The sequence below is a fragment of the Plecotus auritus genome (assembly GCF_963455305.1).
Source record: "Plecotus auritus genome assembly, chromosome: 6".
Taxonomy (NCBI): Eukaryota; Metazoa; Chordata; class Mammalia; order Chiroptera; family Vespertilionidae; genus Plecotus; species Plecotus auritus.
In genome coordinates, this window is record NC_137773.1 from 109,798,519 (window position 1) to 109,826,505 (window position 27,987).

General features: G+C 43.8%; 1 protein-coding gene across 4 annotated transcripts in view; it reads left to right on the forward strand.

Annotated features, from left to right (window-relative positions):
• The window catches only part of CNOT6 (CCR4-NOT transcription complex subunit 6), a 92,668-nt gene that overhangs the window by 21,467 nt on the left and 43,214 nt on the right, over nt 1–27,987 (forward strand). For all 4 annotated transcript variants that reach the window (XM_080672809.1, XM_080672808.1, XM_080672807.1 and 1 more), the window contains exon 2: nt 21,846–21,959. In XM_080672809.1, coding sequence (XP_080528935.1) covers nt 21,848–21,959 — 112 coding nt within the window. In that variant the 5' untranslated portion in view covers nt 21,846–21,847. The remainder of the gene's footprint in view (nt 1–21,845; nt 21,960–27,987) is intronic.

Here is a 27,987-nt window from a genome sequence, read left to right on the forward strand (position 1 = left end):
CCCTCAGCTGACCTGAACCCTCTCCAATGCAGGAGCCCTTGGGGGATGTCCAACTGCCAGTTTAGGACATCCCTCTGGCAGTTGGACATCCCTCTCGCAATCCGGGACCTCTGGCTCCTAACTGCTCACCTGCCTGCCGGCCTGATCCCCTTAACTACTCTCCCCTGCCGTCCTGGTCACCCCTAACTGCCCTCCCCTGCTGGCTTGGTCACCCCTATTAACTATTTTTTTAAATCTTATCCCCTTCACACACAGTTGTATTTGACTTCCTTATTGGCTTCTCCCTCTCACACAATTTTTCTCTCTATGTAACACTTTTTCCAACTGACTCATCATTTATAAACTTTTCTTTCCTCCTTATTTTCTACTTCTGTTCCATCAACCTTCTTCCTTCTTCCCATCTTTCTCCTACCTTCCCTCCCTTCCTCCCTCCCCACATTCCTTCTTTCCTTTATCTTTACCCTCCCTCCCCTTTTCCTTCCTTCCCACCTTAATATTTTTCTCACTTCCCTCCCTCAGACCTGCTTTGCTCCCTACCCCATTTCTTCCTTCTTCCCATTCTCCTTTTAAGCTCTACCGGCTCCCCTTTAAAACTTTTCTTCCCTCCCTCTTTCTCTCTCATCCTACCTTTCCCATACACTCTACTTCCACTGTTTTAATATCTATCTATCTACCTGCCTAATTATTCACTACCATTTATCTTTTTTCTTGTCTGACTCCTATTTTTAAAATCTGTCCACAGTACACAACTATACTTGATTTTCATTATAGCTCCTACAGTTCACTCACACATCCTCTTTCCTTCTTTAACTCTGTTCTCTACTGACTCCTTTATAAAGTTCTTCCCTCCCTCTTTCCTTTCTTCCCCATCTTCCCCCCTCCTCCCTCACTCTTTTACTCTTTTCACAAGCTAATTAAAAATTCTATGCTTTTCATCCTTAGTACTAACTGCTTTCCTCTCTGGGACCTGTAGCCGCCTCTGTTTGGGCACTCGGGGCCCCTCTCGCACCGGCTTTGAGGGGCCAAGCGACGATGCAGCTGTGTCTTGCATACCGTGGCCCGCACCTTCCCCCTCCGAGTTGGGGGAGGGTCCAGCTGGCTGGGCTGGCGTCCATCACAGGACCGCTGCATTACATGCGCGCGTGTGTGTAGTCACGCGCATGCGAGGCTTTTCTCACATTGAGTGCTGAAGTGGGGGTGATTCGGAGGCCTTTCCCACCCCCTGGCATGCCCACTCCCATGCCTTGAACAGCTCAGAATTCGCAGGCAACGGGCATGCTTGTGCAGGCACAGTGGAGCCCGGCTTGTCCTGGGGGTGGGGGCTCTCCGCCCAGGATGCGAGCCCCCGTTCGGGTCAGACGGGCAGATGAATGAATGGACGGCTGGAGAAAGCCATGGCGGCTTCCCTGTGGTGTGAGGGTCGCCTGTGCACTCTCTGTTGTCACGCCCGGGCCCTTCCTTCGTGGTGTTGAGTCCACATCCTTTCTGTTTGCGTGCACAACCCCTCCCAGGGGTCACTGGTGATGCGCGCACCCCTCCGGTTGGCATCTGCCGACTACACCCTGAGAACCAGCCTTCTGCCGTGCAGGTGTTGCCCCTCAGCTCCCTCGACCTGGGGGGGGGGGGTTGGTGGCATCCCCAGGCAGAGTGCTCTTGGATGGGGCGTGGTGTCGTGGGGGTGTTTGTCGGGTGCATGTACCTGGAAGAAAAAGAGGACTCCGGCACCGGGGGCAGGGAAGCGAGCCTCACACAAGTCCCCCAGCTGCGCGCGCACCTGCTGGTCTGTTAATATGCAAATTGGTCATTACTGGACACCGTAACTGTCAATTAGCGTATTACCTCTTTATATGTATAGATGTTTTCTTACCCTGAAAATTGTGGTCATTAACATAGTACTTATTTGTTTATTCCTACAATATCAGGTAATCATATATAAATAGGTAATATGCAAATTAGCTGGGATGCCTTAAGGTGTCACAACTGGCTCAGGAGGAGCTGCGTGCGCAGATGGGCGGGAGGGGACTGCATGCCAGCTCCAGTGGCTGCGGGGAGGCTGGGGGTGGGGGCGTGCTCCGAGCTGCACCGCAGTCACTCGGAGCACGCCCTCAACCCAGTGGACACAACACCAGGGGGCCCTCTGCATGTGAGCTACAGAAGAAACACCTTTTCTGATCGCTCATTAGCTAAGCTCCCTGTACGCTGCCACTCTCAGTGTTCTTGGTAACTTGGGTAATGAGAATCCAAGAATGTGATCTAGGGTTTTTCCACCACACTCCTGGAGGAAAAAACGAAGGTCCACTGCTGGAAGGCCTAAGAAATGTCATATCCTGCCCTAGCCGGTTTGGCTCTGTGGACAGAGCCTTGGCCTGCAGACCACAGGGTCCGGATTCGATTCTGATCAAGGGCACGTACCTAGGTTGCAGGCTCCTCCATGGCCGGGGCCCAGGTCAGGGCTCATGCAGGAGGCAACCAATAGAAGTGTCCCTTTCACATTGATGTTTCTCTCTGTCTTTCTCTCTCTCTTCCCCGCTCTCTAAAAATCAATGGAAACATATCCTCAGGAAAAAAAAAAAAGAAATGTCATATCTTATGAAAGACACATCTTGAAAATGCCTAAAGAAAGTTGTCATTTTTTCGTGGTGAAGGGACTGGAGTCAGTGTTGATGAAAACACCTTGGCAGCTGCGGCAGCCGGCAGTGGCAGCAGCAGCGAGGTGATGGTGGTGGCACCTTCCCCTGATCAGCCCGGTCACCTCCCGCAGAGGGAGGCCAGACAGTGGCCTGTGGGGTGCAGGCCTAAGCCATCAGTAGGTCATCCCCTGAGGGCTCCTGGACTGTGAGAGGGGGCAGGCTGGGCTGAGGGCCTCCCCCCTCCCACGAATTTTGTGCACCGGGCCTCTAGTCCTATATAATAATAGGCTAATATGCAAATTGACAGAACGGTGGAATGATTGGTTGCTATGATGCACACTGGCCACCAGGGGCCAGATGCTCATCGCAGGAGCTGCCCCTGGTGGTCATTGTGCTCCCACAGGGGGAGCGCTGCTCAGCCAAAAGCCCTGAGCTGGGCTCACGGCTGGCGAACGCAGCGGCAGTGGCGGGAGCCTCTCCTGCCTCTGTGGCAGCTCTAAGGATGTCTGACTGCCAGGGCGCAGGCCTAAGCCATCAGTCGGACATCCCTTGAGGGCTCCCAGACTGCGAGAGGGCACAGGCCGGGCTGAGGGATTCCCCTACCCCCTCCCTAGTGCACGAATTTCGTGCACCAGGCCTCTAGTTTCATATAATACCAATTGTTTACTTAACATCATTCTTTCACAGCTGCATGATTTTCCATAGTATGGTTCTACTTGATTTTACCAAATATTCTCAATATGGTGATTTAGGATGTTTGCATTTTTTGTCATAAACAATGCTTATTTAGAAAAAGTACATGGGTTGTTTGTTTTCTTAGTAATTGCTTGTCTGAAAATGCCCTTTTGTTTGTCTTCACACTTGACCAAGTGTTTGAATATAGAATATTTTAAGTTGAGATAAAATTTACATGAAATGTGTAAGACCTCAAATGTACAGCTTGAGTTTTGATGCCTTTATGGACAAATAAAAACCACAGTTCAGGTAAGATATCTAATATTTTCATCACCTCCCATAAGGGCAACCACTGTTATCACTACAAATTCATGTAAATGGAATCAATTTTGGATCTTTTTCATTCAGTATATTTAAGACTCTTATATATGTGTGTGTGTATATCAGTAGTTCATTATTTTCTTATTGCTGAGCAGTATTCAATTACAGTCAAACCTCAGTTCTCGAATATCTCCCATCTCAAACAATTCGGCTTTCAACTAACTTGTTCATGGAAAGAAATGTCTCAGTTGTCAAAATTTTGGTTCTTGACCTGGCAACCCTTTTGTGCTGATACGTGTATGACCAGTCACAAGTCTCTCAGGCAACAAACAAAGAAGAGAATGTGCTAGTATGGGTCAGTTTGCTGCTAAACCTCGAGTTAACATCTCAGGAAATTGCTGTGAATATTTTTGTGGGGCTTTTTTTTTTTTTTTTTTTTTTTGCTTTTGCTTTTGCTTTTGCTTTTGTTACTGATTATTATTAAACTAGAGGCCCAGTGCATGAATTCATGCACAGGTGGAGTCCAGGGCGGATCGGGTCAGGGCCCGTGGGGAGGTGAAGATGATGGGAGGTTGGCCAGCTGGCCAGGGGGGAGGGGCCGTGGGTGGTTGGCTGGCCAGCCCCGCCCCTGATTGGTGGGGGTGACCAATTGGGGCAGGGCCAGCCATGGGGGGAGGCATGGGCTGTTAGCTGGCCAGCCCGGCCCCTGATAGGAGTGGGGGGGGGGCTGGTTGGGGGCGGAGCTGGCTGGGGTAAGGGGCTGCGGGCCTATAGGGGTGGTGGGGGCCCATCATGGGCGGGGCCGTACAAGGGGAGAGGCGGTTTGCCAGCCAGCCCTGCCCCTAATCGGGGTGGGGGGCCAATCTGTGGTGGGGTGGGCTGGGGGAGGGGCTACAGGAGATTGGAGGGCCAGCCCTGCCCCCTGTTGGGGTAAGGGGGGAGATCGGAGGTTGGCTGGCCGGCCCCAACCACAATTGGGCCTATTAGCTGGTGGCAGTTGGGCGTCATAGTGACCGGTTGTTCTGGTCGTTACAGCATTCTGGTTGCTGGCTCTTTATATATAGATATGTACAGTACGTCACCCATGGGTTCTAAGAAGGTTAGTGATAGCAGCAAAGTGAAAATGAAAGTTGTGAGGACAATGATAGAGCTTAAAAAAGAAATAATTGCAAAGTATGATAGAGGTGTTCTTGTGTCTGATCTTGCTACCAAGTGAAATTGACGATGAGCACAGTTTTAAAACAAAGGGTGTTGCTCTCGAAACAGTGATCGTGACAAAAAGGTAGAAAAATTCTTGATTTGGATCAACGAAAAGCAGTTAGCCAGTGACAGCATTTCAGAGGCAATGATGAATGCTGCATGCTGACCTCCTGAAAGACACCCTTGGAATGAATGCTAAAAGTGATTTGTTTAAGGCTAGTAGGGGTGGTTTGATAATTTAAGAAAAGAAGTGGTGTTTATAGTATAGTGAGGTATGGGGAGGCTGCCAGTTCTAAACAAAGTAGCTGCTGATCGTTTTGTGACAAATTTCAATATGTAGAGGCCAACGGATTTGTTCAGTTGTGATGAGAGGCCTCTTCTGGAAGGAAATTCCAAAGAGGACCTACACCACACAGGAGGAGATGTCATTATCAGGACACAAGCCAATGAAGGACAGGCTGACGTTACTATTATGTGGGAATGTAAGTGGGAACTTTAAATCGAAGCCTCTACTTGTCTACCATTCTGAAAAGCTACGAATTTTCAAGAAAATTAATGTCATGAAAAACAAGTTCAGTGTGATGTGGAGGGCTAATAGCAAAACTTAGATAACCAAGCAATTTTTTTATTGAGTGAATTCATGAAGTGTTTGCCCCAATTGTTCTGGGAACAACAGTTACCACTCAGAGCACTTCTTGTAATGGACAGTGCCCCTGCCCACCCTCCAGGCTTGGAGCTTACTTGGTGGAGGACTACAGCTTCATCACTGTTAGATTCTTGCCACCTAAACACAACTCTCTCATCCAGCCCATGGATCAGCAGGTCATTTCTAATTTTAGGAAACTATACAAAGGCACTGTTTTAGAGGTGTTTTGAGGTGACCTCTAAAACGAATTTAACTCTCAGGGTGTTCTGGAGGGAACATTTTAATATCCTCACTTGCTTGAAGCTCATAGACTAAGGATGGGGGCTAGTGTGTTCCAGGACCATGCAATCAGCCTGGAAGAAATTGTGGTCCGAGATTGTTGCTGAAAGAGACTTGACAGCTTTGAGGATGAGCCTGCGTCTGTTGTAAAGGATATTGTGTCTATGGACAAGTTCATGGGCTTGGAAGTGGATGTGATGATGTGGAGGAGTTGGTAGAGGACCACAACACTGAGCTGACCACCTAGGTACTCCCAAGACCTTCAGAGGGAGCAGCAAAAGATGGCAGCTGAGGAGCTCTCTTCAGAGGAGGAGGAGGGAAGGGAGGATATTCCTACTTCATTAATCAAGGAAATGCTTGGGAAATGGGGAGAAATGCAAAGTTTTATTGAGAAATATCACCCTGACAAGTAGCAAACACTGCGATAAACTTCTTCAGTGACAATGCACTGTTTCACTGTAGGCAAGTGTTAAAAAGCAGGTGAAAACAAACATCATTGTATAGGTTTTTAGTGAGACAGAGGCCTACTGAGCCTGAAGCAAATTGTAGTGGAGCAAAAAGACAAACCTACAAGAAGAGCTCCCTGACATTTTATGGAAGGGACTCCCCTTCCAAATAATAACATCCCTCCTCCCCTCCTCTCCAAATTCAGTCACCAATAGCTCTCAACATTAAAGGTAAGTTCTAGTGTATGTAAATTTTCATTTTTTACTGTACATCACATTCCTTTTTGTTAAGTTTTCATTTACATTTCATGTCATTTTTTTAGAAGTGTTTATAGACTAAACAGTACATTAGACATGTACTGTGTATAAGAAAGCTTAAAACAGAATCATTTGGGGGTCTGGAACGGATTAATTCAATTGACATTTCTAATGGGGGAAAAAAGATTTGGTTTTCAAACAAATCACTTCTCGAACAGCCTTCTGGAACAAATAAAGTCCAAGAACTGCAGTTCCACTGTATGTGGCTATATCACAATTTGATTGTCCTTTCACTGTTGATGGACATTGGGTTATTTTCCGTTTTTGGCAATTATGAATAAAGCTGTTATGGATGACATTTTATATAAATGTCTTCTTGTGGACATATATTTTTATTTCTTTTGTGTAAATACCGAAGGGTAGATTTGCTAAGTTACAGGGTAGGTAATTACTATCTTATATGTTATGTTAATCATTTTTATGCTTTTCTTTTGTCTTTTTTGCCGTTTGTGTTAGTAGGAAATACGTTTAGATGTTCTTCTGTGGCTTGCCTTTCTTTGCCTCAATCTTGTTTTAGAGATTCTCATATTCAAATACTTATATTTTTCCCATTAGGCTTACACTCTATCTTTTTATCTCCTTATGTCTTGTCCCATACTGCTTTGTCATTTTTGTTTATGAGTTTTGTTTTGCTTTTTTTAATCCTCACCTGAGGATATGTTTTTATTCATTTTAAAGAGAGGGGATGGGGAGAGGGAAACATTGATGTGAGAGAAAAAATTTGTTGCCTCCCATATGCACCCTACCACGATCGAACCTGCAACCTTTTTGGTGTATGGGAGGACAATGCTCCAACCAACTGAGCTACCTGCTCAGGGCTAGATTTTGTTCTTTAAGCATGAGAAGCTTTTTTTGTGAAAATGTTTTCTATTTCTGTGGTATTTTGTTTTTTTGGTAGTGATTTTTGTATAGTCATTATGATGCTGTGTGTTAAACTTATGTTTGATATTGGTTGCTGTGTGTTGATTTGCTTTTTATTTAGTTACTAGAGGCTGGGTGCATAAAATTCGTGCACGGGGCGGGAGGGTGTCCCTCCGCCCAGCCTGCACCCTCTCCAATCTGGGACCCCTCAAGGGATGTCTGACTGCCCGTTTAGGCCCAATCCCACCGGATCAGGCCTAAACGGGCAGTTGGACATCCCTCTCACAATCCAGGACTGTGGGCTCCCAACCACTCGCCTGCCTGATTGCCCCTAACCGCTTCTGCCTGCCAGCCTGATCACCCCCTAACCACTCCCCTGCCAGCCTGATCGACGCCTGACTGCTCCCCTCCTGACCCGATTGCCCCTAACTGCCCTCCCCTGCAGGCCTGGTTGCCCCCAACTGCCCTCTACTGCTGGCCCTGTCACCTCTAACTTCCGTCCCTTGCCAGCCTGGTCACCCCTAACTGCCCTCCTCTGCCGGCCTGATTGTCCCTAACTGCCATCCCCTGCAGCCTTGGTCACCCCCAACTGCCCTCTCCTGCTGGCCCGGTCACCCCTAACTTCCCTCCCTTGCCAGCCTGGTCGCCCCCACCTGCCCTCCCTTGCAGGCCTGGGTCCCCCCCAACTGTCCTCCCCTGCAGGCTGGTCGCCCCCAACTTTCCTCCCCTGCAGGCCTGGTCTCTCCCAACTGCCCTCCCCTGCTGGCCTGATCACCCACAACTACCCTCCCCTGTCGGCCATCTTGTGGCAGCCATCTTGTGTCCACATGGGGGCAACCATCTTTGACCACATGGGGGCAGCCATCTTTGTGTTGGAGGGATGGTTAATTTGCATATTACTCTTTTATTAGATAGGATGGTATGGATGGGTTCTTAGGCACCTCTGTTGGATTCCCCTTAGGGACTCGTTTTAAAGGTTAAGTACAAATGGGGTTGGGGAGAGGCAGGCTGTGGCATACTAGTTGGCTATGGGCAGTTATGACTGGTGATTTTAGCTTTGGTTTTTGTGATTACCTATTCTTTTCCCATGGGGAACATTCAGATATTTGTCCCCAATTTTAATTGAGCTTAAGTTTGGTTCCTGACAGAAAAATAGACCAGGAAGTTGCTATTCCCTTTCCATATGATCATGTCTCTAGCAGCTGTTCCTTCCCACTTACTCTTAGCAAGACAATGGTTAAAATAGATTTAAGGGCTGTAACTAGGGAACTGTTCATCTATTTGGGGCTACAAGTGGGGGTGGGGGGTGAATTTTTACAGTGGGCTTTATGGATGTCTCCATTGCAATCTGCTTTCTTAATTGTTCTAGTCTTACTTCTTTTCTCTTTACTTTAGATTCTAATAAATTCCTTATAAACCCTCCCTATGAGTCCTGTCCCAGCTCCCTCACTGCACTATACCCGTGTACATACACATAAACACAGCATTTCTGAAATTGTGGGGAAAAGACAATGGATTCCTGATGTTTTTCCCTGTTGTAGATGGTAGCTTTTCTAAATTTATGGTATGTAGTTAGGCCAGCTTTCGTTTAAATGCTCCAGAATAGTCTTTTATTTGTTGTGTGATTGTTTGCAGTTCTGATTTGCAGCACTAACTTTCTCACAGTGGTCATAGTTCTGTATTTTTAAGCCATGTCATAAAAATGTTTAATAATGAAAGTATAACTTTCTATACTGCTGAGTAATGTCCTGTGTTTCTTCAAGATAAATAATTATTCTAAGGTAATGACAAACTGTTTCTCTGAGATCTAGAAGGGGATGGATTTTTATGCTGACAGGATCAGTAGCGATGTCTGGCACTGGATTGGAGGAGTAGGAGAGTGACTAGTCAGGTGCTATATACCTGTTGACTCTGGCCTAGGTATTTTTTTTTAATTACCTAAAGTTTTACATATGTATCCTTTTTCCCCAATTGACCCACCTCCTCAGCCATTCCCACCCTGGGCAAGCCCCCACTGCCCCAGTGTCTGTGTCCATTGGTTATGCTAATATGCATGCATACAAGTCCTTTGGTTGCTCACTACCCACTCCCCCTACCATTTCTCTTTGGATCTATTCTTGTTCATCAAATTATGTTGATCATTATATCCCACATATGAGTGAGATCATGTGATATTTCTCTTTCTGTGACTGGCTTATTTTGTGTAGCATAATGCTCTCCAGTTCCATCCATGCTGTTGCAAATAGTAAAAGTTCCTTCTTTTTTATAGCAGCATAGTATTCTATTCTGTAGATGTACCACAGTTTTTTAATCCACTCATCTGCTGATGGGCACTTAGGCTTTTTCCAAATCTTAGCTATTGTAAATTGTGCTGCAGTGAACTTAGGGGTGCATATATCCTTTCTAATTGGTGTTTCTGGTTTCTTGGGATATATTCCTAGAAGTGGGATTACTGGGTCAAATGGGAGTTTCATTTTTAACTTTTTGAGGAAACTCCATACTGTCTTCCACAGTGGCTGCACCAGTCTGCATTCCCACCAGCGCACGAGGGTTCCTTTTTCTCCACATCCTCTCCAGCACTTGTTGTTTGTTGATTTGTTGATGATGGCCATTCTGACAGGTGTGAGATGGTATCTCGTTGTTTTGATTTGCATCTCTCAGATGATTAGTGACTTTGAGTTTTCATATGTCTCTGGGCCTTCTGTATGTCCTCTTTTGAAAAGTGTCTATTTAGACCCTTAGCCCATTTTTGGGGGGTCATTTATCTTGGATCGTTTATCTTCCTTTTGTTAAGTTGTATGAGTTCTCTGTAAATTTTGGAGATTAAACCCTTGAAATATCATTGGCAAATAATGTTCTCCCATACAGTGGGCTTTCTTGTTTTGTTGATGGTTTCTATTGCTGTGCAGAAGCTTTTTATTTTTATATAGTCCCATTCGTTTATTTTCTCCTTAGTCTCCATTGCCCGAGGAGCTGTGTCTGTAAAGATATTGCTACAACATATGTCTGCTATTTTGCTGCCTGTGGAGTCTTGTAAGGATTTTTATGGTTTCCTGTCTTACATTCAAGTCCTTTAGCCGTTTTGAGTTTGTTTTTGTGTATGGTGTAAGTTGGTAATTTAGTTGTGTTTTTTTTTTTTAATGTATTTGACCAAATTTCCCAGCACCATTTATTAAAGAGACAGTTTTGACTCCATTGTGTGCTCTTGCCTCCTTTGTCAAATATTGAGCATAATGGCTTGGGTTGATTTCTGGGTTCTCTATTTGGTTCCATTGGTCTATATGTTTGTTCTTGTGCCAGTACCAGGCAATTTTGAGAACAGTGGCTTTATAATATATCTTGATATCTGGTGTTGTGATTCCTCCAACTTTGTTCTTATTTCTCAGGATTGCTGTGGCTATTCAGGGTCTTTTTTTATTCCAGATGAATTTTTAGAGAGTTTGTTCTAGATGTTTGAAATATGCTGTTGGTATTTTAATGGGGATTGCATTGAATCCGTAGATTGCTTTGGGTAGTATGAACATTTTAATGATATTGATTCTACCAATCCATGAACATGGTATGTTCTTCTATTTGTTTATGTCTTCTTCTATTTCTTTTTTTCAATGCCCTGTAGTTTTCTGAGTAAAGGTCTTTTGTGTCTTAGGTTTATTCCTAGGTATCTTAATTTTTTTGGTGCAATGGTAAATGGGATTTTTTTTTTTTTTTCGTTTCTCTTTCTGTGAGTACATTATTGTTGTATAAAAAGGCCATAGGTTTCTGGGTGTTCATTTTGTATCTTGCTACATTACCAAATTCATTTATTAAGTCTGGTAGTTTTTTGATGGAGTCTTTGGGGTTTTCTATGTATAGTATTATGTCATCTGCAAATAAGGACAGTTTCATTTCTTCTTTTCCCATTTGGATGCCTTTCATTTCTTCTTCGTGTCTGATCACTATGGCTAGCACTTCCAGTACTATATCGAACAGGAGTGGTGAAAGTGGGCATCCCTGTCTTGTTCCTGTTCTTAAGGGCAATGAGTTTAGTTTTTGAGTATGATGTTGGCTGTAGGTTTGTCATATGAGGCTTTTATTATGTTGAGGTATGTTCCCTCTATTCCCACTTTGCTGAGAGTTTTTATCAAGAAAGGGTGTTGGATTTTGTCAAATGCTTTTTCTGTATCGATTGATATGATTATGTGATTTTTGTCTCTGTTTGTTTATGTGATGCATCATGTTTATAGATTTGCAGATATTGTACCATCCTTGCATCCCCAGAATAAATCCCATGTGGTCATGGTGTATGATCTTTCTAATGTAATGATGAATCCGATTTGCTAGAATTTTGTTGAGGATTTTAGCATCTATGTTCATCAAGCAATTGGCCTGTAGTTCTCTTTTTTTGTGGTGTCTTTATCTGCTTTGGGGATTAGGGTAATGCTGGCTTCATAGAAAGAGTTTGGAAGTTTTGAATTTTTTGGAATAGTCTGAGGAGGATAGGTTTTAGTTCTTCTTTGAATGCTTGGTAGAACTCCCCTGTAAAGCCGTCCGGACCAGGGCTTTTGTTTGCTGGAAGATTTTTGATTGCTGCTTCAATTTCTTCAGTAGTTATTGGCCTATTCAGGTTTTTTGATTCTTCTTGATTGAGTTTTGGGAGCTTGTATTTTTCTGAGATTATGTCCATTTTATCTAGGTTGTCCATTTTGTTGGAATAGAGTGGTTCATAGTATTTTTTTATAATCATTTTATTTTCTGTGGGATCGGTTGTTACTTCACCTCTTTCATTTCTGATTTTGTTTATTTGATCCTCTCTCTTTGCTTCTTGGTGAGCCTGGTTAGAGGTTCATCAATCTTGTTTATACTTTCAAAGAACCAACTCTTGGTTTCTTTGTGTTTTTTTTTGGTCTCTATGTCATTTATCTCGACTCTGATCTTTATTATTTTCTTCCTTCTTCTTACGCTGGACTTTTCTTGTTTCTCTTGTTCTAACTTTTTGAGTTGTAGGTTTAGATAATCTATTACCATTTTTTCTTGTTTTTTTGAGATAGGCCTGTAGAGCTATAAACTTCCCTCTCTAGACTGCTTTCACTGTGTCCCATAGATTTTGGATTGTTTTTTCATTGTCATTTGTTGCCATGATGCTTTTTATTTCTTCTTTGATCTCTTTGGTAATCCAATCATTGTTTAATAGCATGCTATTTAGCCTCCAGGTATTTGATTTTTTTTTAATTGTTTTTATTGTAGTTGATTTCTAGTTTTATGCCATTGTTATCTGAGAAGATGCTTGACATGATTTCTATCTTCTTGAATTTGAAGAGACTTTGCCTGTGTCCCAATATGTGGTCTATCTTTGAAAATGACCCATGTGCACTTGAGAAGAATGTATATTCTGTGGCTTTGGGGTAAAATGTTCTGAAGATGTCAATTCCATCTGCTCTAGTGAGTCATTTAGGATTGCTGTTTCTTTGCTGATTTTTTGTTTAGAGGATTTGTCCAGTGGTGTTAGTGGGGTATTGCTGTCAACTCGCCCTTGATGTCCTCCAGAAGATTTTTTATGTATTTGGGTGCTCCTGTATTGGGTGCATATATGTTTACCAGAGTTATATTTTCTTGTTGAATTGCTCCCTTTAGTATTATGAAGTGGCCTTCCTTATCTCTTGTTATGGCCTTCACTTGGAGGTCTAATTTGTCAGATATAAGTATTGCTACCCCAGCATTTTTTTTTTCATTTCCATTCGCCTGAAAACCCTTTTTCTATCCCTTCACCATCAGTCTGTGTGAGTCCTTTGTTCTGAGGTAGGTTTCCTGTAGACAGCAGATATATGGGTCATGTTTTCTTATCCACTCAGCTACCTATGTCTTTTGATTGTAGCATTTAATCCATTTGCATTTAAATTTATTATTGATAGGTACTTGTTTGTTGCCATTTTTATGCTTTATGCCTGTGTTCCTTTCCCTTCCTATTTCTTCTTTTTACAGCAGACCCTTTAGCATTTCTTGCATTGCTGGTTTGGTGATAATAAACTCCCTTAGTCCTTTTTTGTCTGTGAAGCTCCTGATTTCACCCGCAATTTTGATTGATAGCCTTGCTGGGTACAGTACTCTTGGATTCAGAACCTTGCTTTGCATGACTTTGTATATTTCATTCCATTCCCTTCTGGCCTGATGTGTTTCTGTGGAGAAGTCAGTCGATAGTCTGATGGGAGATCCTTTGTAGGCAACTTTCTGTCTCTGTCTCTGGCAGCCTTTAAGATTCTTAGTCATTGGTGTTTGCCAGTCTCTCTAATAATAGTGTAATATGCAAATTGGTTGGGACGCTATCACAGTAATGACGGATCAGCAGGCTGCGTGCACAGCAGGTGCGGGTGGGCGGGTAATTGCAGCGTCTGGGAAGGGGCTGCAGTGCACAGACAGGCCTACGCTTGAGGGGCGGCTCCCGAGTGAGCGCCACGGCTTTGGTGAAGCGGCCGGCCAGAAGGCAGGCGGCCCAAGAGTCGCAGTGCAGCACCGAGGCAGGATGCACTGGATGGGTCTTGGGCCGGGGCAGGAGCCGGCGGGCGGGGATCTGCCTCGCCTGTGGAGAGCAAGGTTCTGTAGTGGCCCCAAGACACGGGTCGGCCCGGCAGGGAACAAGGCGCAATGACTGCTGGCGTGGAAGGATACCGGGGCAGATGGGCACGGACCTGCAGCCCTGAGGCGGGGGTTGAAGGGTGGTACCACCTCACTGGAGGAGCACCGCACTGCCTGCTACCCGACTGCAGCGGTTTGGTGAACCTCCCGGCGCTAACCAGGCCTCGCCCCGGCAGCTGTTGCCCCTCATGGTGAAGGCCACTTCACTGCTCACCTTTCCACTGCATGGTGAGACCGGTAATTGCCAGGTGCCTGCGCACTAGACAGGCGGCGACTCCTGCTCCCACCTCGACCCAAAAGCAAGCCTGCGCCTACCCCATCTCCACTTCCCGCCCTGCCCTGCCCCACAGCGGTGCGGCCTGCATGGTGAGTGCGAAGCCTACCACCTGCTCCCGAGAAGGGGAGCAGTAAAGAATGGGAGCGGGAGAGAGAAAAGAATGTGGAGCATCCACGATGAGGAGGTGCTTGAGTACGAGGCTCAGAAGCTGACCGGGAGGTTTGTTCTGTGTGCTCCGCGGCTGCCCTTTAGGAAGGGCAGAGCACACCGCTGTGAGGGCTCCCTGCGCACTGAGTCAGGTTCCGCAGCCAACTGGAATTGGCCTCACTTTCCTGGTCTGTAAAATGGATTTAGCATGTCCCAGTGCCTTTGCTGAGCTTTGAGGGCCAATTGAAATATTATATAAAGAAAATGAAGGAAGAAGTGAGAAAGAAAAGGAAGGGTGAGCAACACAAAGGAAAGATTGGAAGGAACCTGTAAACCTATTGTCGCTTAAGTAGGGAATAAAGTCAATAGTGTTGTAATGACAGTATGATGCCAGGTGGGTACTAGAAATACCGGAGAACTGTTTGTAAAGTATATGATTGTTTAACCACTATTCTGAAACTAATGCAAAATAATATTGAATGTAAAGAAATGAAAATAGGAGTGAAATTTTTATAAATTTCAAAGTTTAAATAAAGGTGTAAGGAAGGAAGGGGGAGAATAAAAATAGTGTTTTTTATTTTACCACTTTGTCTTTTCAGTACATGAAAAACACATTGTCTTTATATGGTGCTTTTATACTTTTCTAAGTCATTATCTCATTTGAAATTCAGGGCAACTTAAAGACAAGATCATTATTCCCTCCACTATTCAAAGAAAGGAAATCTTGCTGTCTGGCCCGAATCTTTAAGTTTTCAAGCCTTTATTGTAAAGCAGGGTTAGTGAAATTTTCTGTGAAGGGTCATATCTATACCAATAAAAGCCTTGGGGACAATCAGGACAGCAGGGTAGGACAGTTGGGGGCCATCAGGCCGGCAGAGGAACAGTTAGGCATCAATCAGACCAGCAGGGGAGCAGTTAGGGGGTGATCAGGTTGGCAGGCAAAAGTGCTTAGGGGCAATCAGGCAGGCAGGTTAGGAGCCAGCAGTCTTGGATTGTGAGGGGAATGCCCGACTGCCAGTTTAGGCTCTTTCCCTGGATCGGGCCTAAACCGGCAGTCGGACATCCCCGACGGGTCCCATATTGGAAAGGGTGCAGGCCGGGCTGAGGGACATGCCCCCATGCACGAATTTCATGCACCGGGCCACTAGTTTAATTATAATGTGTCTTGGTGTTGGTCTTTTGGGGTTCATCTTATTTGGAACTCTGTGAGCTTCTTGGATTTGTGTGACTTCCCCCCCCCCCCCCATATCAGGGAAGTTTTCTGTCATTATGTCTTCAAACAGGTTTCTATTCCTTGCTCAGTTTCCTCTCCTTCTGGCACCCCATTCATTTCTTGTTGTCCCAAAGTTCCCTTAGGCTCTCCTCCTGTTTTTTAAGTTTTTTTTTTTCTAGATGGTGCTTTGCTTGGGTATTTTTTTCCTACCTTGTCTTTTAGCTCACTCATGTGGTCCTCTGCTTCTTCTAGTCTACTGTTGATGCTTTCTATTGAGTTCTTTATTGCAGTGATGCCATTTTTCATTTCTTCTTGGTTCTTCTTCATTTTTTCTTGGTTCTTACACATATTGTTAAATTTGTCTTCCATCCTTTTCAGCTTTCTCTGACATACTGCTTGCCTTCATTTCCTTTACTGTTCTGGTGATTTCCCCTTTTCTTTTGTATGCGGGCTGTGTCTTTGTCTCCCCATGATTGCTTCTCTCCGGGTGTCTGGTTATGTAGCTCTCTCTTCTGCGTTGATTTAAAGGCACAACAGCACAACAGGACACAGTGCACAGGGCACCAAACACAAATGTATTCATGATACTAATAACCCCAAATAAAGGTGACCACCAGAGAAAAGAGAATTAGGGGGATAGAAAAGAGTGCAAAAATGATATTGAGAAAAGGAAAAAATATAAGAGAAAAAAGAAAAAGAAGAAAAAAGGAAGGGTGAAATATATGTATATGGGGAGAAAACTCCAATAAAAGAACTAATCCAAAAAAATGCAACCAACTCCCAGAGATGATGCCAACTACAAACAACAACTAATCCAAAAAATGCAAACAACAAATACCCAGATGAATCTGAGGAGACAGAGCTTATTTCCAGAAGGTAAGGTCAAGGAATTGAATGAATGGGGAAATAGCCACAATTCACTATAGAGAGGTAGAAAGAGAATGAGTGTATAAGAAGAAAAGTAAAAAAACAAAATACAAAAAAAGAAAAAAGTGTGTACATATGTGTGTGTGTGTGTGTGTGTGTGTGTGTGTGTGAGTGAAAATTGATAGATGTATAAAATTTTCCCCTTCTTTAATCTACCTATCTGTGTATTAATTTACTATTGGAAAAGGAGAATAGAGAGTAGATAGGCCTGAGTTGGTGATTGGAATTAGTTAAGCTATTAGTAGAAGAGAACAAGAGAGGAAAGGAAAAATAGAAGCAAAAAAAAAAAAAAGAAAAAAGAAAAGAAACAAGAAAACCAAAGTAATCAACAATCAAACAAACAACAAGAAGACAGAAAGGAAAAGGAAGAAAAAAAAACTTTGGATAGTGAAGAAAGAGAAGAGAGAAATGTGTGTGGACTTGGAGCAGGGGAGCAAAAATTAGATATATGAGTAAGATCAATTTTTAACAGGGAGTAAAAAAGAAAGGGTAGAGAAAAACTAAAGTAGGAATAGTGTAAACGAAACAGGACAAAAAAGGGGAAAAGTGAGGAAGACAGTGTTGGCATAAAGGAAAAATTGAGATTGAGTGAAATAATGCTTAATGTAAAACACTAATCCCAAAATAAAATAAAATAAAACTTTAAAAAGTAAAATAATAACAAATAAAAATGTAATAATAAAAAGGTAAAATCAAGTGAGAAAAATAGTTTCTTAAGTAAAAGTAAAAAATAAAAATGTGAAGTAGTGAAGATTGTTCACTTCCTCTACTGCTCTGCTTGGCATGTCTGTTTCCTGTCAGGTAGTCAGCACACTATTGCAGTTACCTGCAATCCACTGCTTATCTGTGTCATAAGCCACAACCCTGTTTTTAAGCACGTGGGAACTCTTTGTTTCTCAGCCTGCCTTTAGTTGTATTTACACAAGAGTCCATTTCTGATATAACCACTGGGTGGCAGTGTTTCTGTATTTATATCTGGGGCTGAAAGGCCCCTCTACCCAGTGTTTAGATTGCTTTTCCTGCCACACTTAATACTGGGTTGGCAGGATTGACTGACCCAGAGCTGGTTTTCTGTTCGTCTCTCCCCACTCTGATCCCCAGGTTCCACAAAAATAACTTTCCCCTGCAGTCTCGGTGAGTGTCTTTTATTGGAAGATCCTATGTACTGGACTTAGCAATCAAAAGCAAGGATTTAAAAAGAAAAAAAGCCAGAGGAAGTGCAAAGACCCGTATCTTTTTTCCCCTGGCACTGCACAGCCAGTATACTAGTAGAACTTCAGGCTGCCTTTCTAGGCCCAGCCCACCTGTGGGTTAATTTCTAGCGTCCCCTCTGCCAGCAGCCCTGTGTATCCCTTTCCACATTCAAGGGCTACACTGACTCCAACGGCCGTGGATTTTGTGGGGCACAGTCTTCCTCTGAGACTCTGGTTCCCACTGCGTGCGTTTCTCCCTCCAGCCTGGATCCCAGATCTCACCTTTCTCTAGGCCAGTGGTTGGCAAACTCATTAGTCAACAGAGCCAAATATCAACAGTACAACAATTGTAATTTCTTTTGAGAGCCAAATTTTTTAAACTTAAACTTCTTCTAACGCCACTTCTTCAAAATAGACTCGCCCAGGCTGTGGTATTTTGTGGAAGAGCCACACTCAAGGTGCCAAAGAGCCACATGTGGCTCGCGAGCCGCAGTTTGCCGACCACGGCTCTAGGCGATAGCTGACCTTTCCGTCCATGGATTGCCTCACCAGCTGTGTTTAATTTGCCAATTCCGGGTGGGTGTTATTCAATTTAGCTGTTTCTTCTATCTGTTCTATGAGAAGGCACAGGGCTCGTCTGTGTATTCGGCGCCGCTTTGTCTCTTCCTGGACAGACTTTTTAGGCGGTTGGGGAGGTTGGAGTCCCGGTGTTCGTGGGTTTGCAGGTTAGGCAGCTGGTCCTTGGGTGTTGTGGTTGTAGGGTCCCGAGAGGTATCCTGAGAGTGGAAGGTAAGGTTGGGCTTCCGATCACAGCCGGTCTTCCCTTAAAGATGGCGCGGTCTCTGCGGCAGAGCCAGCGCTCCAGGAGAGATTTCAGCAGCAGTAGAGGCTGCCTGGCCAGGGGAGCCCATTCTGCCAGTCGCAACAGTCCCTTGGAATATAGCTGTCCCTTACTCACAAATACAGACACTCTCCGCACGTCCATGCACTCTCCTTTCATTCTCTCACTATCTTGCAGCCTGCGTCGGCAGCCATCTTGAATCCTTGGCCTAGCTATTTTTTAAGAGTCTTTTGTAATTCACCTCAACCGTTTTCCAGTCTATTTTGGAAACCTTTTAGTCTTTTTTTTTTTTTTTTTTAGATAATCTATAGTGATGTACTGTATTTTTTAGAGAGTAAGATCTGCTTTGTTGATTTCAAAGTCATGGGAAAAATCTTAAATCATATGTATTCTTACATCCTTTTCTCTACCTAGTCTCCAATGCTGAGTTTTGTTGGACTCCCAGAAAAATGGGTGAGGTTGTGCTTCTCTTGCTGCTCCTTGAAGGAGCTTGACTGTCTAGTTTACCATTTCTTTTATTCTAATGTATTCTTTTTTTTCCACTTTCTAATCCTCACTTGGGGATTTGGGAAATATAGAAGACCTTACTGCTTTCAAGTTTAGAGTAATGGCCTGTCTCTTAAATTTTAAGACAATTCATCTCACGTTATGAAAAGCAAAGAAAGGAGTGGTTGGCTGCCACGGCAGAAATCATGACTATGATGGAATGACCCCCAAATCCAGGGCCTGGTTTTCAGGTTTCTTAGTTCAGTACACTTTTATTGATTCTTAGAGGTGTGATCAAACTCTGGATATTGATTTACATTAAGCTTATATGAGATTGGTAAATCAGACTTACGAACTTTTCACTAAGAAGTAAGAGTGGTTAAGAATTAATAGGACCAAAATACTAACCTCAGCTCAACAGAGCAATTTCTTCATTATTAAATTCTATTTGGATAAGCCTATAAAGATCAAATGATTGTTTTTTAAATAGACTCTGATCAGAATAATGGCATTGGTGTGATCTTAAAGGATGTTATCAAATTCTGGTAGTCTTATACAACATTTTATGTTTTCTAGGTTATTACTGGTATACCCATATCATTCAGAAAGGGCACTTGCTTTTCCAGAATGTCCTCTAGACAGAATGGGAACAGTTCTTAACAGTATAGTTCAGTGTTAAGTATTTTGTATGAGGCTATAAATAAAGTCAGTTCTATTCTGAAGAAATTAACATATACGAAGACAGTTTTTAAATCAATATTTAACAAAACAAAGAAAAAGATGTGCTGTTTCTTGTCCATTTGATTATTATTCTAACCATTTATATTCTTTGTTCAAACAGCTTTTGGGGATGACTTTTTTCTGCATTTTCACTACACAAAGCCCATTTCTGTGTTTGAAAAATAGCACTACGTCCCATCAGTAGGGAGGTAGCACAGCATAAAGAAAGTAACTTTAACTTTTCCCCAGTATTTTTATTATGGGAAAATATACTTAACATAAGATTTACCATTTTTGCCCTGGCCAGTGTGGTTCAGTTAATTGAGTGTCATTCCATGTACTGAAAGGTCACCAGTTCAGTTCCTGGTCAGGCACATGCTCAGGTTGCAAGTTCAGTCCCCTGTCAGGTTGCGTACAGGAGGCAACCCCTTGATGTTTCTCTCTCACCCCCTTCCTCTTTCTCTAAAATCAATAAAAACATATTTTTTAAAATTTACCATTTTAACTACATTTTTAAGTTCAGTGTTATCACATGCATAATATTGTGTAACCATTGCCATCTCCATAACTCTTCTTGTAAAACTGAAAGTCTTATAAGAAGACTTTCCCAATCAACAATGATTTCCTATTCTTTCCCCAGTCCCTGGCAACTTTCATTCTACTTTTTGCCTCTGATTTTGACTATTCTGAGTACCTCATATAAGTGAAATTTTTGTGATTGGGTTATTTCACTTAAACAGTAGCTTTAATTTTTAGTTGGACATATTCAAAGCCTGATTCTGTTACCTTCCCAGTCTTGTTGCACTGGTTAAATTGCTTAAACCTTTTTGAGCGTCAGGTTTCTGTTGGTAAAGTGGAGTTAATTTTAACTCTGTAGACAGAACTAACAAAAGACTAAATCTAGAGAGATTAAGAGGAAAACCAAGAAAAAAAGATATCCTGGAAACCAAGTGAAAGAAATGTTTCTAGGAGGGAGTGATTATCTACATCAGTGTTGATCAGAGAACAAGTAGAAGGTCTGAGAAATGACCTTTGGATAAAACCATGTGAGGTCCCTGGTTTTCTTCTTGGCAGTTTTTGATGGAATGTTAAAAGCATGTACTGATTTGGATGGGTTTAACTGGGAGAAGAAGACTAGGAGACTGATAGCATACACATTCTTGAGGATTTTTGCTTGTAAAGAGGATGAGAGAGAAAAAGTGTGAAAACTGGAGGGAGAAATAAGGTTAAGACTTTTTTTTTTTAAATAGAGGAAAATGTACCATGTATATGTATAGAAGATAAAGTTCTGATATAGAGGGAAAATTTGACATTGGAACAAATTGCTAAGAAATGTCCTTGTAGGCAAGGTAGAATAAAGTGCTAAAAGGGCAGGCACTTTATCCCTAGTAAAAGAGAGTAGATGGGCATAGGTCAGAGTTCAAAAAAAGGCCTCTTCTGGTTTTCTGTTTTATTGAGAAAATAAAAGAGCAGGAAGATGGAGGGATGAGAGTTGGAGATTTGGAGAAGTCAAGTAGGAGAAGGGGCTAGGAGAATTTACAGTGTAATTTCTGGTCCGTGTAATGAGTCCATTTCAGGGAAATGATTGCTGACTGGCTCTCTATACTATAAATTAACATGTTGGTAAGTTTTTCTCTAGCTATGTTTAGCTGTGCAGGCAGAGAGTTGGTTAAAGTGGGTTATGGTTCATCCAAATGAAGAAAGTGAAGTAAAACTGGGCGGGAAGTTTGGGGGAATATGCACAAGAGTGAAATTTCATTCCACTTAAATATTTCAGAATTTATAACATGTAAGGATTAAAAAAAATAAAAACACCCACAAGCAAAATGAACAATAGTCCTTTAATATCAACTTACATTTAGTTTTTCAAATTGGTCTGATTCTCAGAAATGTTTTTTTTACAGTTAACTTGTTCAATCCTCCATTTCTCCAAGGGGCTCCTAGTGGGAAATGGTATCTAGAGATTATAATATGGGTGTCTATTTTTTTAAAAGCTGTGCTTTTCAGTTATTTAATTCTTCATAGTACTGATTGGTTTCTTTTCTTAATTCAACAGGCATGCCCAAAGAAAAATACGAGCCCCCTGACCCTCGGAAGATGTACACAATTATGTCCACTGAGGAAGCAGCAAATGGAAAGAAATCACATTGGGCAGAGCTTGAAATAAGTGGTAAGACAGACATGCAAGCATAAATTTATGGTATGGAAATTCAGACATGGGTAGAAAATTGAGTTTTTTATGCCAGTTCATAAAAGTAGCAATGTTGTATTTTACCAGCGCTAATTTGTCTTGGAAGCAGGAAGGTCCAGTGGGAAGAACATGGTTTGAGTAAAAGTTCAAAATCCATTGTGTGTATGTTGTTTTGTGTGTTTTTTTAATATATTTATTGATTTCAAAGAGGACGGGAAAGGGAGAGAGAGATAGAAACATCAATGATGAGAGAGAATCATTGACTGGGTGCCTCCTGCACACCCCCTACTGGGGATCGAGCCCGCAACCCGGGCATGTGCCCTTGGCCAGAATGGAGCCTGTGACCCTTTAGTCCACAGGCTGACGCTCTATCCACTGAGCAAAACCATCTAGGGCCCATTCATTGTTTATGCTCTCAGTACCAGTGTCCTTTTGTAAAATTGGAATAATATCAAGGATGAAATGAAAATAACATATGTGAAATTCCTCATGTGCAAAGGTTTGTTCTGGTACTTAATTCTCTGATAAAGTAGGATTGAGCTTTTGCATTATCAAATTACAGATTTCCAGTGGGGTTGGACCTGCTTGTTCTGGTGTAAGTTCTGGGATAGAGTTGTTTCTCCTCATTTTCTTCACTTGCTTTTTTTAGTCTGAGTCTCTGAGGACAGTCCTGTCCAAGAACAGAATCTTACAAATTTGAAGTAGATCTCAAAGTTCCTTTCTACCTTCAGTGCTTCCTAGACATTTTCCAAGAAAATGTGGGCTCCCATATCCACAGAGGAAATCCCCAGCTTCCTTGCCAGTGGACATGCAGCATTTTTTTTTTTTTAATACTTCAAAGGTGATGAAGGGACATTACTTCTGAAGCAACCAGTGCTAAAGAAGTTTTGTGTTAATGTTGGCCTAATATGCCTCCCCATACTTTCCTGAAATAATACAGAATAAGTTTCCTCTTCTTTCTATCCTTGATTTTTTTTTTTTTTTTAATGTAATGCAGCAAGCATACATGTGCTATGTGTACAATATTTTGCCAGGTGCTATACTAGGCATATGGAAGATATATAAATGAAAAATCACAGTCCCTCTCATACTGGAGCTTACAGCACATTAGTGAGTGAGAAGAAGGGAGTGTACCAGTATAAATAACTAATACACAAACTATAACTGCCAGGTCTAGGTAGAAAAATGTTATACTGGAATCAAATTGAAAATAATCTATACTAATAAAAGGGTAATATGCTAATTAGACCGGACATCTTCCCGACATCCTTTTGGACAAAGCCATGGTGGCAGGGGCCGAGGCAGAGGCAGTTAGGGTTGATCAGGCCAGCAGGGGAGGACAGTTAGGGGGCTATCAGGCAAGCAGAGGCAGTTAGGGGCGATCAGGCCGGTAGGCAGGCGAGCAGTTAGGAGCCAGCGGTCCCGGATTGGAGAGGGTGCAGGCTGGGCTGAGGGGACCCCTCCATCCCATGTACGAATTTCGTGCACTAGTGATAATATTCTTCCATTGTTAGCTCACAATTTTTGGTTAGCCTAATGAGTGAGTAAGCTCAAACTCCCTCCTCAAAGCAGCCATAGAGGTTGGTTTACCTCTCCTGATTTTTATTTTTATTTACTAGAGGCCTGGTGCATGAAATTCGTGCACTCGAGGGGAGGGTCCCCCAGCCTGGCCTGTGCCCTCTCACAGTGCAGGAGCCCAGCGATTGATCGCCCCAAAGAGGTAGGCCTCACCCACCCATCTGGGGCTCCTCGATGGATTGTCCCATAGAGGTAGGCCGGAGCCAGGGTTCCTGCCTCCACGGTGCGCGTGGGGCCGCAGGAACCCCGGTGGAGGTTGCATAGAGCGGCCGCTAGGCCCCGCCTCCGCTGTGCGTACAGTCACCTTGTGACAGTGTGAGGGCATCATGGTGTGAGGACCACCTAGGCTTTTATTAGATTATTATTTTTAAAATAATTCTTTATTGTTGAAAGTATTACATATGTCCCCTTCCCCCCCCCACCCCCCCCATTGACTCCCTCCAACCCACCTCTGTCCCAGGCCTTCACTACCCCATTGTCTGGGTCCATGGGCCAGGCATATGTGCATACAAGGTCCTTGATTGATTACCTCCCGCCTACCCACCCTCCCCTGCTTTCACTCTGAGGTTCTGCACTCTATTCCATGCTTCCATGTCTTTGGATCCACTCCGTTCATCAGTTTATTTTGTTATTTAGATTCCACATATGAGTGAAATCATGTGATATTTGTCTTTCTCTGACTGGCTTATATCATTTAGCATAATATTCTCCAGGTCCCTCCATGCTATCTCAAAGGGTAAGAGATTCATCCTTTTTACTGCTGCATAGTATTCCATGGTATAAATGTATCAGAGTTTTTTTTATCCACTCATAAGCTGATGGGCACTTGGGTTGTTTCCACATGTTAGTTGTTGTAAATTGTGCTCTGTGAACATAGGGGTGCATACATTCTTTTTGATTGGTCTTTCAGGTTTCTTAGTATATATTCCTAGAAGTGGGATCACTGGGTCAAATGGCAGTTCCATATTCAATTTTTTGAGGAAATTCTATACTGTTTTCCATAATGGCTGTACCAGTTTGCATTCCCACCAGCAGTGTATTAGGGTTCCCTTTCTCCACATCTTCACCAGCATTTGTAATTTGTTGATTTGTTGATGGTAGCCATTCTGACAGATGTGAGGTGATATTTCATGGTCATTTTAAGTTGCATCTCTCTGATTATCAGTGACTGAGCATTTTTTCATATGTCTCTTGGCCACTTTGGAGAAGTGTCTACTTAGGTCCTTTGCCCATTTTTTTAATTGAATTGTTTGTCTTTTCTGTTAAATTGTATGATTTCCTTACATATTTTGGATATTAACCTTTTATTAGATGTATCATTGCCAAATATGTTCTCCCATACAGTGGGCTCCCTTTTCACTTTGTTGATGGTTTCTTTTGCTGTGCAGAAGCCTTTTATTTTTATGTAGTCCCATTTTCTTATTTTCTCCTTAGTTTCCATTGCCCTAGGAGCTGTATCAATAAATATATTGCCATGAGAGCTGTCTGAGATTTTGGTGCCTATGGTTTCTTCTAGGGTTTTTATGATTTCACAACTTACATTTAAGTCTTTTATCCATTTTGAGTTTATTCTTATGTATGGTGTAAGTTGGTGGTCAAGTTTGATTTGTTTGTATCTATCCAATTTTCCCAACACCATTTATTGAAGAAACTGTATTGACTCCATTATATACTCTTGCCTCCGTTGTCAAATATTAATTAAGTGTGATGGCTTGGGTCAATTTCTGGGTTCTCTGTTCTGTTCCATTGATCTATATACCTGTTCTTGTGCTAGTACCAGGCTGCTTTCATTACAGTGGCTTTGTAGTATAACTTGAAATCTGATATTGTGATTCCTCCAACTTTGTTCTTCTTTCTCAAGATTGCTCTGGCTATTCAGGGTCTTTTTTGGTTCAATATAAATTTTTGATGTATTTGTTCTAGCTCTATGAACTATGCTGTTGGTATTTTAATAGGGATTGCATTGAATCTGTAGATTGCCTTGGGTAGTATGGACATTTTAATGATGTTGATTCTATCAATCCATGAACATGGTATATTCTTCCACTTGTTTATATCTTCCTCTATCTCTTTTTTTCAACATTCTGTGGTTTTCCTAATACAGGTTTTTTGCCTCCTTGGTTAAGTTTATTCCTAAGTATTTTAATATTTTTGTTGCAGTGGTAAATGGGATTGCTTGTTCTGTTTCTCTTTCTGAAAATCATTAGTGGTATATAAAAAAAGCCATCGAGCCAAAACCGGTTTGGCTCAGTGGATAGAGCGTCGGCCTGCGGACTGAAGGGTCCCGAGTTCGATTCCGGTCAAGGGCATGTACCTTGGTTGCGGGCACATCCCCAGTGGGGGGTGTGCAGGAGGCAGCTGATCGATGTTTCTCTCTCATCGATGTTTCTAGCTCTCTATCACTCTCCCTTCCTCTCTGTAAAAAATCAATAAAATATATTAAAAAAAAAAAAGCCATCGATTTTTGGGTGTTGATTTTGTATCCTGCTACATCGACAAATTCATTTAATAAATCTAGTAGTTTTTTGGTGGAGTTTTTAGGGTTTTCTATGTATAATATCATGTCATCTGTGAATAATGAGTGTTTTACTTCATTCCAATTTGGATGCCTTTTATTTCTTCTTGTCTGATCGCTATGGCTAGGACTTCCAGTGCTATCCTAATATATAAAAACCCTGGGTCTGTCACAACCAGAGGCTCGACCAACCAGAAGTCAGTCCTGCAGTCAGCGCTAGGTTGCTGTGGAGACCCAGCACTGACTGTTATGGCAGCAGGGGCGGTGACCCAGCACTGACTGCTGAGGGGGCTGCGAATCAGGCCCGGTGAGAGGCCTGAAGAGAGAAGCAGGGTCTGATCCGTAGCCTCTGTGGCAGCTCTTGATCAGCACTTGCCTCTCTCTTTCTCTCCAGGCCTGGCCAGCAGCCGTGCCTCTTTCTCTCCAGGCCTCCACCAGGCCTGTTGATCAGGCCCCATTGATAGGCCCAGAGACTCTGACTGGCATAGAAACTGACCAATCAGAACCAAATTTGAGTGAAGTGTGAGGAGCTAATGGGCTGCCTAGGAGGCGGAGCTTTTGACGCTGACTGGCATAGAAACTGACCAATCAGAACCAAATCTGGGTCAACTGTGAGGAGCCAATGGCTGCCTAGGAGGCGGAGCTTTTGACACTGACTGGCATAGAAACTGACCAATCAGAACCAAATTGGCTGGCCGAGGAGGGCAGTTGGGGGCGAGATCAGGCCTGCAGGGGAGGGCAGTTCGGGGCAAGATCAGGCCACCAGGGGAGGGCAATTGGGGGGGACCAGGCCTGCAGGGGAGGGCAGTTGGGAGGACCAGGCTTGCAGAAGAGGGCAGTTGAGGGCGACCAGGCCAGCAGGGGAGGGCAGTTGGGGGCAATAGGCCAGCAGGGGAGGGCAGTTGGGGGTGAGATCAGGCCGGCAGGGGAGGGCAGTTGGGGGTGACCAGGCCAGCAGGGGGAGGGCAGTTGGGGATGATCGGGCCGGCAGGGGAGCGGTTAGGGGGTGATCAGGCTGGCAGGCAAAAGCAGTTAGGGGCAATCAGGCAGGCAGGCAGGCGAGCAGTTAGGAGCCAGCAGTCCCAGATCATCAGAGGGATGTCCTACTGCCAGTTTAGGCCCGATTCCGCCCAAGGGGTCCCAGATTGGAGAGGGTGCAGGATGGGCTGAGGCACACCCCCTCCTCCCAGTGCACGAATTTCGTGCACCTGGCCTGTAGTCTATGCTAATAATAGCCTATGGCCGTCACGACCAGACCTATGACAGAACACCTGGGTCCCGGTGGTGGTGGTGGGAGTCAGGCCTGGATCCCGGCAGTGGCAGCGGCAGCAGTGGCGGGAGTCAGGCCGGGGTCCTGGTGGTGGCAGCGGCGGCAGTGTGAGTCAGGCCTGGGTCCATCACCAGTTAGAAGGCATCTCAGGGTGAGGACCATCACCTCAGCCAGAACTCAAGATGGTCACCTGGACTGGCCTGGCCCCTCCTCTGAGGCAGCCCCTTTCCTCCATGTACACTGCAGAGGACAGACAGGGGTGCCTAAGAGGCTGGGGCCATCATGCCCCATCCCTACCCTACTCCCCTGGCCTCTTTCACCTGTGGCCCCCACAGAAGGGTATGTATGAGAGCCCTTCCCCTGCTACTTCTCACCACTGTCTCCGGCCATCCCTCAGCACACAGGCATATCGGCTTTCAAACTTGCCCTACTCACTTCCTCTCACCCCCTTCCAGGGCCTCTGCTTTGGATGGAGCCTTTGGAATCCAGGGCTCTGGGGTTTTACAGCAGAGCTGGGGTGGGAAAGGGTAAACAGCACCAAAGATAGCTGATATAGCCACCCACCTCTGCCTCAGCTTGACCAATTAGTTCAGCCTCCGAACATGGTACTCAGAGGGGATCCCTACTTCCCCAGCAACAGCTCT